The sequence below is a fragment of the Phascolarctos cinereus genome, unplaced genomic scaffold (genome assembly GCF_003287225.1).
Source record: "Phascolarctos cinereus isolate Bilbo 61053 unplaced genomic scaffold, phaCin_HiC Scaffold_5;HRSCAF=322, whole genome shotgun sequence".
Lineage (NCBI taxonomy): Eukaryota > Metazoa > Chordata > Mammalia > Diprotodontia > Phascolarctidae > Phascolarctos > Phascolarctos cinereus.
In genome coordinates, this window is record NW_027555958.1 from 379,753,268 (window position 1) to 379,765,721 (window position 12,454).

Sequence of the window (12,454 nt, forward strand, 5' to 3'; positions counted from 1 at the left end):
GATGCTCCAGTTCTACGGTGTGTGAACTCCCCATAAGAGGCTGATCCTGCTCGAATTCAACTCACTTTTGCCTCAAGGACTTATGGTAGTTAGCTCTAGATGTTGGCATACAAACTTATGACTCTGTGCTTGTAGTTTCTCTTATTTACTAGAAACTTACACTTGCATAGAGGTTTGCCGCCCTTGTTTGTGGGGCTTCCACATGGGATCAACATCCATTCCTCCTCCCCGAGTGACTAAGCCTATGTTGGAGCAGGGTGCATCTCTTGGCCATCCCTCGAAAGGGATAAACATCTCCTGCTGAATTTCTACGCACACCATCCATTAATCACACCAGACAATGGCTGGGAGTCTGCCAGATTTTCTTTGTCTATAATCAGACACAGGACATACATGGCAATGATGGTGGGGGGGGGGGTTGGAACCACATTAGAAGATAAACAATATAAGGGAACACTGAACACTTTGGCTGCAGTTAAGGGTCAGACCTCTGCCTCTCCTGTCTCTTTCTCCTCTAAGAAAGAAACAGGGTGGGGCTGGTAGGGAGTATCCCGTCAGATCTGAGTACTGCTGCCATTCAGTCAGTCCCAGAGGAGTGAGGCAGGGGAGCCGTGGGTACAGAAATCAGACACAGCACAACCCTAAAGGCACCGTATAAGATGGATGAGCTCCCCACAGTCAGCTTCTTTTTCCCAGAAATCAACAACAAGTATTTATCAAGCACTTGCTGTGTGCCAGGAAGAATGCTCAGCACTGGGGATATGAAGAAAGGCCAAAATCTAGTCTCTGCCCTCAGGGAGCTCCCATTCTAATGGAAGAGACAACATGCAAAGAACAATGTATAACATAAGACACATACCGGACAAATGGAAAGCAATCTCATGAGGAAGGTATTAAGGCTTAGTACCTTAATAATTAATTATAACTAACAATAATTAAGCACGAAGGGAGACCAGGAAAGGCTTCTTGCAGAAGGTAAGATTTTTAGCTGCGTCCCTGGGTCCGGGAAGCCGGGAGCCTTTAATGCCAAGTTCAAAGGAAGGTCACCAAACTGGTGAATTTTGAGATAACATCTCCTGTGCTGTAGGCTATGATCTGTGGAGCCAATATTGGCATCAGAAATATCCATTACGAAGATCAAGGAAAATTAAAAACAAGCCTGAGTTTTTACCTCATGCTCCAGCAAATTAGTAAATATGGCAAAAAAAATGCAAAGCCAATGTTGGAGAAGCTATAGAAAAGAAGGCACAGCAGTGCGTTGTTGGTGGAACTGTGAATTAGTACAACCATTCTGGAAAGGAATGTGGAATTATCCAAATAAAGCAGCTTCTTCTAGTTGTTGTTCACTTGTGTGTGACTCTGGGTGACCCCATTTGGAGTTTTCTTGGCAGAGATACTGGAATGGTTTGCCATTTCCTTGTCCAGTTAATTTTGCCAACGAGAAAACTGAGACAAACAAGGTAAAGTGACTTGCCCAGGGTCACATAGCTAGTAAGTGTCTGAGGTCAGATTTGCATTCAAGGAGATGAGACTTCCAGCCTCTAGCCCCGGCATTCTATCCACTGCATCACCTAAGCTGCTTTTGTACTCATGGTTTATAAGGCCAGGGACTTTATTGCTTATTAAGTTTACATCCCTGAAAGCTAGCCTCAAAGCTGAAAAGACCTGGGTTCAAATCTTGTCTCTGAACCATGTGTGATGCTGGGAAAGTTACTTTAGCTTCTCCATGTACCAGGCATCTCTCCAAGGTTCAAAGTTATACAGCAGGTGTTGACATACATTGGTAGAGCAAGACCTGGGAGCTCTTCACATAGGTTCTGTACAAAAAATACATGCATATCCACAACACTGAGCACAGTGTCATGGGTGCTTCCTATATTGAACTGTGTTTGTCAAAGTGAATTCTGACTTCCAGGCAGCACTCTTTACTGCTTTCTATACTTGGAGGTAGAAAGGCATGTCTTTTGCTTCCAAGTTCCATATCAGACAGAAACTGGTTGAACGAGCTGAGATCTTCCAGTAAACAAATCTTGCCAGACTTCTGGACAAAGGCACATGAAACCAGACCACTGGGTAGATTTCTCAGGGTAGGACTTCTTGGGGAGGTGATTCGGGAAACTGGGGAAATGCCCTGTGACAATCCTAGGTTGTATGTGTGTGGGAGGGGTGATCAGGACTGGGGACAAGATGGAGATGGAGTACTTTGTCCTGAGCCTGAAGATGAGTGCGCAAAAATGCTCAAGTTTACTCTGGGGAGATGCCAGGTCAGTGAAGCTCCCTCCCCCATTATTTGGCCCCTCACAGTTCTATGCCTCCCATTATACCCTCACTGTTTTTTACCCTTATCCTTTACTCCTCCTTACCCTCCACCCCAGCCTTCACTGACTTCCTGGTACATCCACCCATGCTGTCAGATCTAGGTTAGGTTATACCACGGAGCAGGGCAAGGTTCTAACTTCAGTCTCAGTGTGGTAGAACAGCAAGATCACTGCATGTGGAGTCAGGAAAGACTCAGATTCCAATCCTGCCTTTTACACTTACTAGCAGCATGACCTTGAGTAAGTTATTTAACGTCTCTAAAGTTTAGTTTCCTCTTCTGAAAAATGGTGATGATAATAGTATTTGCTATGCTGGAATGTTGGGAGACCCAAAGGAGCTAATGTTCAAAAGTTTGCAAAGAGTAAATAAATATCAGCTATTATGAAAGGACTGTGCAGTATCAACAATTATTGTCTTTACATGAGCTTTTGGGCTCAACACGGAAAAAAGGCTATGCCTTACTGTGTCTATTTTTAAATATACTTTTATTTATTTTTTTTTGCAGTTAAAAAAAAATTTACTTTCTCTCTCTCCCATCTCCACCACCACCAAATGAAAAAGAAGAACCAATAAATAAATCGATATGCATAATGAAGCAAAATGACCAAGTTGGCCATCTCCAAAAATTAACAAAAGCTTATGAAACCAGGCCACTGGGTGGATTTCTTAGGCTAGAGTTTCTTGGTGTGGTGATTCTGGAAATTGGGGAAATCCCCTAAGATGCCTGTGATGTAAGTGGGAGAGGAGATTCTGCATGTTGAGTATGTCATCTCTCTATCCAGAGAGAACTTGTATGCTTCCTCATTGGCTCTCTGGATTTGGGGTCTATATACATTTTATAAAATATAAAATGTTCCATAAAATAATGTTATCAAATAAAAATAGTCATAAATACAAAATTGTGTATTCATAAAATTTATAAAACAGAAAATTATATATTTAAAAATGATCTCATAAAATTAAAAATTACATCTTCATAAAATAATCTTATCAAATGGAGAATTATATATTCATAAAATAGAAAAGTATATAGTCATGAAATAATCATAAAATAGAAAATTGTGTATTTATAAAGTAATTTTATAAAATATGAAGTGTTTACAAAATATAAAATCATATTTTTATGAAATATAAATTTTATAACATGAGATAACATCAGTAAAGTGCTTTGCAAGTTTTAAAGTGTATTTAAATGCTAGTTATTATTATTGAGGTGATCATATGATCTTTATTAGTATAGTTATTAACATAGTTTATTGTGTTTAGAGTTTTCTTAATGTTGAATTGTTGTATCCCTGGGATAAATCCATGTTGGTCATGGTGAAAAAAATTTTAAATGATATATTTCTGTAGATTTTTTTGCTACTGTCTTATTTAATAGTTTTGCACATCCGTTAATGATAATGTAGTATATAGGGTTTTTTCCCCCCTGTTCTTTCTCTCTGACTAGTTTAAATATCAAAACCACAGTTGTTTCATAGGAAGAGTTTAGTGAGATGCCTCCTAGGAATACAGTGTATTTTCTATCACACCGCAAGAAAGCATAGATGGTTCAGCACAACTTAGTACTGCTCTGGAAAAGTCAAGGTCATCTGGTGAAGGGCCAGTAGAGACTTTGTCCTGCAGGGAATGAGGTCCATCGGTCCTTGATGTCAGGGCTTTGCTCCTCCAGCTCCAGGGATCCTTTAAGTGGCAGAGATCTTGTCTGTGGACCACCACTAATAGACAAGTGCTTAGCAAAGGTTTCCCAAAGAGGACAGGGAAAGGATGGCTATTGTGAGGGGAAGGGTACTGTCTGCTCGCTCTCTAGCTACTGGCCATATTGGACGGCCTCACTGTCAACAGCACTCATAGCCTATTGCCCAGGAACCAACCCCATCCTCTCTGGAGGGGAGGGAAGCCTGGAATTCCCAGCTGAAGCAGCTGGGCTGAGCAAGGCAAGGGAGAGGGGAAATCCCCGAAGTCAGGAGGTTTGGGCTGGTGCAGGCTGAATCACCTGCAAGTGGCTCAGGGCATGGAGCAGGCACTGAGTTGCATCATTCTGGCTTCTCTTGCCCTTTTCTCTGGGGTGATTGTGTCAATCATCTTCACAACCAAAGTGCTGCAATTGCCTTGTGTAGAGTGGAAAAGTGAGGCTCGGAGAGATTAAAGGCCTTGTCCAAAATTACACAGCACCATAGGGACAGAACCACAGCCCAGATGTCCTGACTCCTTTGTCCAGGAATTAGGCCTTCCTGGGACACTTGGTAAGACAGAGCAGAAGTGGGGAGGGTGAGGCCAGGAGCAACAATGAAACAAGTCTCACTTTCCACGTGTATACATAGATGAAATGGCTTGGATGGAAACCAGCTCAGAGGAGTGACCACAGAACCCTGCATTCAGTAACTAACAGGGAGGAGCTGCTCTCAGTTTTCCTCCTCCTCCTCCTCCTCCTCCCCCTTCCCCTCCTCCTCTAGGACCTGTGTCAGAATGCTGGCTCTGCTCCTTGTTATCTAGTTGTGTGATTTTGATCAAGTTACAGCCTCTCTAGGCCTCAGTTTCCTCATCTGTAAAATGAAAGGGTGATCTTTTTGTGTCTGTGTAGGGTGGGTTGGAGCCCATCCTATGGAACCTGTGCAGGGATGGCACCCACTCCTCTCCCCCCACCAATGCCACAGGTCTTTCCTGGGCCTCGACTTCCTCTTCTCTAAACCAAGAGGCGGGATCACATGGGACTCTTCCTGCTCCAAATCCCAGGGCTTACTCAAGGCGGATGTTAAGTATAGGGGTAGTGATGAAAGGAGGGGTCCTGGCCTCCTTTGGCAGCCACATAGGGAGGACCTTTGAAACAGCAGAAACAATAACCAAAGGATTGTTCCTCTCTTGAGGAGGAGTTCTTCCCAGAAGCCAGTGAGCATTAGAGATGGCCCTCCAGCTTGCTAGTGGTTCCCTGAGTAATTCCTTGAGTTGAGAGAGACAGAGAGAGAGAGAGAGAAATAAAGAGGCAGAGAGATAAAAAGGGAGAAGGACAGACACAGAGAAAAAAAGAAAATGAGAAAGAGAGAGAGACAGTGGGAAGGGAAGGAGGGAGGAAGAGAGAGAGAGAGAGGCAGAGAGACAGGGAGAAACACACAGAGAGAAAGAGACAGAGAGATAAAGAGAGAGAGAGAGACAGAGAGAGAGAGAGAGAGAGAGACAGAGAGAGAGAGAGAGAGAGAGAAGAGAGAGAGAGAGAGACAGAGAGAGACAGAGAGAGACAGAGAAAGAAAGAAAATGAGAGAGAGATAGTGGGAAGGGAAGGAGGGAGGAAGAGAAAGACAGAGACGGAGAGAGAGAGAGAGACGCAGAGAAACACACAGAGAGAAAGAGACAGAGAGATAAAGAGAGACAGAGACAGATACAGAGAAAGAAAGAAATGAGAGAGAGAGATAGTGGGAAGGGAAGGAGGGAGGAAGAGAGAGAGAGAGAGAGGCAGAGAGACATACAGAGAGAAACGAGACACAGAAAAAGACAGATACAGAGAAACAGACACAGAGAAAGAAACTGAGGAAGAGAGAGACAGTAGGAAGGGAGGGAAGGAGAGAGAAAGACCCAGAGAAAGAGACAGAGAGAGAGAGAGAGAGACAAAAAGAGAGGCAGAGAGAAAGAGGAGGGAGGGAGAGAGAAAGAGAAAGACAGAGACAGAGAGACAAAAAGAGAGACAGAGAGAGAGAGGAGGGAGAGATATGAAGAGAGAACATTTTCCCAAGCACTTAATAACCTGTTCCTGGGTTGAGGGAAGACAACCACCCCTCCTGATGTTCTAAGGATAGCTGGACTGGGCTGGTCTCTATGCTGGTGAGTCAGAGCCTGGCCAGGAGCCCAGGCCCCTGGGGGTGAGGCGCAGCATGCTACATTGAGCCTGACCTCTGTGTCATCTCTGGGGCTGGAGATTTCCCACCAAGTCTAAGACAGAGTCAGCAATACAGCCTTCCTTAGGGTGAAAGCTGCCCTGATCACCCCAGTGCCACGGGGAGTAGGGAACTCTGGTCCATGCTGCAAGTATCACCAGTCTTCTGTCAAGCCACCTCCAGCCCAGGAGACAACTCAGTGACGGTCCTCGGCAGAGTTTCAGCCCTATTCTGTTGTAGGCATCACTGATCTTTGTTACCTGGGAACTGCAAGCCAGGGCAGGGCTGAGGGGAGCCACTTACCCTTAGCACTGCCATGGACCCTCTCCTTACGAGTGTCGGGGTTGGGGTTTTTCTACCTCAGCAGCCAGGGAAGGCTTTGTTTTGTGAGTGTGATGGACCTTTTCTGTCAGCCCAGTGAAGTGTACATCTTGTTTGTACGTAGTCATTCAAATGTTGTCTCTTCCATTAGGCCGTGAGCTTCTTGGGAGCAGGGGCTATCCTTAGCTTTTCTTGGGTTTTTGTTTGTTTGTTTTTTAGGCCATTGGGGTTAAGTGACTTGCCCAGGGTCACACAGCTACTAAGTGTCAAGTGTTTGGTCTGAGGCTGGATTTGAACTCAGGTGCTCCTGACTTCAGGGCCGATGCTCTACCCACTGTGCCACCTAGCTTCCCCTCTATCTTTAGCTTTTCTTTACACCCCCATCGATTACTGTCATGCAAGCCACATAGTAGATGATTAATAAATGCTTATTGGCAGACCCATAAAGCCTCTGGACTCCTCAGAATAATGCTTTTAAATGCATAAAATACGATGCAGAGGATTTCAAAAGAAACCAATTATGCTGAAACAAAGATGTAATTTTTTTCTCATTCTAGTTCACAAGCCTCCTGAAATCTATGGGTCCGTGGACCCCAGGTTAATAATTAATAATTCATAATCTAGTTATTTGTCCAAGAAGGAAGGGAGTGGAGCATGGGAGGAGCTGACAGAGGAAGCACTCATGTGAGTGGCCCAGTAGAAAAAACAGGGGCTTTGGAGTAGGAGGACCTGGGTGTGAATCCTAGCCCCAACATTTATTAACTGTGTGATCTTGCATAAGTCTCTTTGATTCTCTGGGCCTCGGTTTCAAAACAAAGGAGTTGAACAAGGTGACCTTGAAATCTATGTCTTTTTTTTTCTTTTGGTGAAGCAATTGGGGTTAAGTGACTTGCCCAGAGTCACACAGCTAGTGAATGTTATGTGTCTGAGGCCGGAGTTGAACTCAGGTCCTCCTGACCCCAGAGCCAGTGCTCTATCCACTGTACCACCTAGCTGCTCCTTGAAATCTATTTCTACAAGAAATTTATGGTCCTCTCAACTGAAGCCACCTGAAGCCACTCCCTCCAAAGCAGAGAGCCCAGCAGCCCCTCCTCCACACCCTGAGTCTGTGGACTTATTCTCTACTGTGAAGGCTGGCAGCCACCCTGAGCTGTCCTGCCACATCTTCGCTGAGTCACTTGCTTTATCCAGTACTCAGTAGCCACTACAGAATGAGGCAGACCCCACTCCCAGAGAATGTTCTCACTCCCATGCCCAAAGGCAGAAAGGCAGGAGAGGAGGACAGCCCAGGAGTGGCCCAGTTCTGGGGCCTGGCCTTAAAGAGCCTCCTTTTCAAATATGAATACCTGGACTTTGGGGGACAGTGCCAAGTGATCTACATGGGAGGGAGATCACAGGACTTATCTAGGTGACGGTTTCCTAACCAAATAGAGTTGGGGGAGTGGGATACATAAACTCAGAACAGCTGGGTGGCATAATGGATAAAGTGCCAGGCCTGGAGTCAGGAAGACTCATCTTCCTGAGTTCAAATCTGGCCTCAGACACTTACTAACTGTGTGACCCTGGGCATGTCACGTCACCCTGTTTGCCTCAGTTTCCTTATCTGTAAAATGACTTGGAAAAGGAAATGGCAAACCACTCCAGTATCTTTGCCAAGAAAACCTCAAATGGGGTCACTGAGAGTCAGACATGACTGAACAAAAGATGAACTAAATGGGGGGGGGGAAATGACATCTTACTTATAATATAATTGATTTTCCTTGTAGTTATAAGTATTTCCTTTTATGCCACTCAGGCCAGATACGCTATCTGATTTGTGCTCTCTGGTAAACAAATGAGCAAACCTGATCCTCGATTTTCTCACCCCTGTGGGGGACCCATTATACCCCAAGCCCTATCACATGAGAGCTGAAGAAAAGAGGATTCTCTATTAGAGGGGAGATGAAGAGTAGAGGCAGCCAGGTGGCAGAGGGGGTAGAGTGCCAGGCCTAGAGTCAGAAAGACTCATCTTCCTGAGTTCAAATCGGGCCTCAGATACTTACTAGCTTGTGATTTGGGGCAAGTCAACTTCACCCTGTTTGCCTCAGTTTCTTTTATCTATCAAATGAGCTGGAAAAGGAAATGGCAAACCACTCCAGTATATTAGCCAAGAAAACCCCAAATGGGATCATGAAAAGTCAAACACAACTGAAACAGCTGAACAACCAGTCAGGGAACACCTGAAAAGTAAGAGTGATGTTTCTTCTTGCCCCTATAAAACTGGAGGCTCTTTGAGGGTAGAGACCTGTCTCCTTTCATAAGGTCCCCCTTCCCTACCATGGTTTAGCAGTTTCAGGTGTGCATGGGTAGGTGAGACCAACAAGCAACGGGTGGCCTCATTTAGTTAGACCACTCTACGAGATAGAGTACTAGACTCTATTTACAAACTTCCCTGCTCAGCAAATTCCTCTTCCCCAGAGAAGCAAGTGAGTCTCCCTACCAGTACTAGGAAAACAAGTAAGTGCCGCCTGGTAAGAGACCTGACAAGCCATTGGGAGGATGGTTGTGAGGAAGGGGCTGACAAGAAGCTAAGGAATCCTGGGTTTGCCTTTAAAGAGTCCACGTTGACCTCTCCACCATGGTGTCTTTCTTGTATCAATCTTGCATGGCCAACACTGTGCTATGAGTCATAGGGTGGGGGGGTTAAAGGAGGTGAATCAGTCCCTCTGTCAGAGCTTCCTCTGTCCCAGCACTCCCTTAAACAAGCAGAACAGTCACTCAAAGCCTCAGGTTCTTTGCCCCCTGTTATCAGTCCTAAGGAGCTGTGGTGGGGAAGCACATACATGCTCTTTCCACATAGTTCCACATGTAGAAACTCACATATACACATTCCTTTGTATAAATCTACACTGTTGTGGAGAGTCCTGGGGTTGGAAACAAGGACGTGAGCTTGAATTCCAGCTCTGCTATTTAACACCCTTGTGACCTTGGGCACAGCACTTAAATGTTTCTGGGTCTCAGTTTCTTTATCTGTAAGATCACTTCATCAAAAAACAAGCATTCATGTGCTTTAAGATTTACAAGGTATTCTACTTATAGTATCTCCTTTGATCTCCACAATAGCCCTGTGAAGTAGATGATACCATTCCCATTTTGCAGATGAGGAAACTGAGGCTAGGAGAGATTAAGTGATTTGCGGAAGGCCCCGTAGCTAAAGTGTCAGAGGCAGGAGTCAAACTCACTTCTTCCTGACTCCTCCTTCGTCCATGGGCACACACTGATCCACTCATGCATGTATACATACAGGCACCCTTTTGTCGTGCACACACAAACACGTGTATGCATACACATTCTTAAGCAATTTTGAGAGTCCTTTCCAGGTCTGACTTCTACAATCCCAACATTCTTCACACACAGGCACATGTCTGTAGTTACTCACACACAAGTATGCTCACTCACTTCCTTGTAGCCAGACACATATTTGAATCACTCACACACACACACACACTTATAACACAAGATTTCTCACACATGCACACAAGCAGACAAACCAGGGGAATAAAAAGCATATGGAAAATAGGAACTGCTTTTAACTAAGCAGAACCAGATGCTCTAAGCCACTGGATAATGGTTCCCATTCCTGGGACATGAGTGAGGCACAGTCCTCATCTCCCTTCCCAACATCATATTTTTCTTCTATGAACAGATTGGGCAAAGATGCTTAGGACCTAAGCGCCCCCTGCTGGTCATTAAGTTAGCCGACTTCGTAGTCTTTGAATAAAGAAAAGCAGGATTCTTCCCCACAAGTTACACCAGGAAAAAGGACCCAGAACGGTGAGTGCTTGGTCAAGGTCAGTCATTAAACCAGGAAGTGAGTCCATTCTAGAAGGTGCTGACTCCCAGACTCAGGCTCCTCGCAATACAGCACGTAGCCAGAAGCCAGGATGAGGGTTGCAATGAAACATTCGGTTCTTTTTCTTACAGAATTTTCATTCCTTAGGCTTTTCTAATTAATTGTACGATATCTATCTGCCAATAGGCTTTTTTTTTAATGAACTTTTAAAAATTGTCTTTTCCTTGTCCTGAACTCAACAAACACCAAATAAAATGGACATTTTTATATATACAGAGCAGAACAGGAAAAACAAAACCTGCCTATAAAACTGCAGATAGAGATCTGCATTGCATTGCTTTTTCTTTTAAAATATAGAATAAGTTCAACTGTAGCTTTTGAAAGTTGTCCTGCTTGTCTGTGCTTTTTTCTAGCCTTCCTTCTGCTCTCTTCTTTGCACTAAAATAAAAAAGTCCCACTGACATTTTCTTTCCTTCTCTTCTTTTTCCTTTCCTTTGCCTTCTTCTCTTTCTTTCCTTTTTTCTTTTCTTTTTCTACCCAATCCATATCCCTCCTTATCCTCCCATGCACTATAACAAAAAAAAAGAAAAACAAAGCCTTTGTAACTAATATGCATAATAGAGCAAATAAATTTCTATATTGCCAATGGACTTTTGCTGGGATTGCCTTCTTAGGAGATTTCTACCTCGAATTCAAGTCCTGGTTCTGCCTTTGTTGTACCCTGGGCAGCTCACTTCCCTGATTCTGGGTCTCCATGCTAAGCTCATACCCCTCTCTACTTCCCCAGGATAGTGTGAGGCCGCAGGAGATAAGAGATGTGAGATGAACATGAGAACAAAGACTTATGGGACATAGAGCTAGAAGGAACTTAGACATCACCTAGTGATCTAGTTCTGTAATTTGACACATGAAGATGCTGGGACCCAGAGAGGAAAGGGGCTTGTGCTGCTGTGCCCAGTCTGAGTCTGTGGACTCCACTTTCCATCCCCTCCTCACTTCTGAGTTGTAGATGCCCTCACTTCCTTTAAAACTCAGTTCAAAAGCTACCTTTTTCAGAAAGCCTTTTTTGATCTCTTCCTACTGCTTTAAATCTCAAAAGAAAGATGGTAGAGAATTTCAATGACTTGTTATCACTGGAAAATCCATACTGTTTTCTTTTGATGGGAGTAGGCCATATGGCAATTTATCTTAGAATACTGGGAGGGATTTCCAGAGATCATCTTATCTTCAGAAATCTGTTGGGGATTGGTGGTTTACTCCAATTCTATAACCAAGATAAGGGGGCAGCGTCATATACCAGACAGGCCTGGATCTAGTCTCAAAGCCAGGAAGGCCTGGATTCCAGACCTGCCTCTGTAGCTGTGTGGCCACTACAGGTGAGTCATTTAACTTCTCATTGTATCTCTGGATACAAGCTGCCCAGAAAGTGCTGACCTGCCCTTTGGACAGGTAACTTCCTCATCAGGATTCTGTACATCAATGAAATCACAGGTTCCAGTCCCTATCCCATAACCAGTCCAACTGGCTTTCAGCTCAACTCTGCTTTTCCTAGTCCAGTCCAGTAAAACCTGTCCCTAAACTCTCCAATTCAATTTAATAAAACTTAAACATTTTGAAAAACATGGAGTTAAGAGGCGAGATAGGAAGTCTAATAGAGAAGACCTAGTCTGTGCCTTGATGCAATCCCTCTTACCTCTAGGCAAAGCCACCTGCTCCCCTGTTTGGCTTTTCAAGCCCTTTACACCCCAACTTCAGTGTACCCTCCCAGCCTTACTGCATACTTCTCTCTCTCAAGCACTCTACTTTCCAACCAAATTGGCGTAACTTGCTATTCCCCGGGGGTAACTTCTCCATTCCTATCTCTGTGCCTTTGTACACAAGGTTTCCCATGCCTCCTTCCACTTCCTTCTCAGGAACACATTGTAGGATTCCTGGTTTCCTTCAAAGCTCGGATCAAGGACCACTTCAGGAAGCTTAGACTGAGCCTCACCCCTCCTCCCCACCAGCCAGCCCAGGTACTTAGTGCCCATCCCTCTGCAAATGACTTTTAATACATTTTCTATTTACATTTCCGTGCTCCTATTTATTTCACGTGTGGCTTGTTTGCACCTAT

At 44.4% G+C, this 12,454-nt stretch overlaps 1 protein-coding gene across 3 annotated transcripts in view; it reads left to right on the forward strand.

Moving 5' to 3' along the window:
- The first annotated feature begins 2,092 nt into the window (after window positions 1-2,092).
- Window positions 2,093-12,454, forward strand: part of CHIT1 (chitinase 1) — a 54,350-nt gene continuing 43,988 nt past the window's right edge. Inside the window, exon 1 of one of the 3 annotated variants that reach the window (XM_021003122.2) lies at window positions 2,093-2,264. In XM_021003122.2, coding sequence (XP_020858781.1) covers window positions 2,258-2,264 — 7 coding nt within the window. In that variant the 5' untranslated portion in view covers window positions 2,093-2,257. The remainder of the gene's footprint in view (window positions 2,265-12,454) is intronic. The other 2 variants (XM_021003123.2, XM_078156412.1) reach the window with 2 other exon arrangements.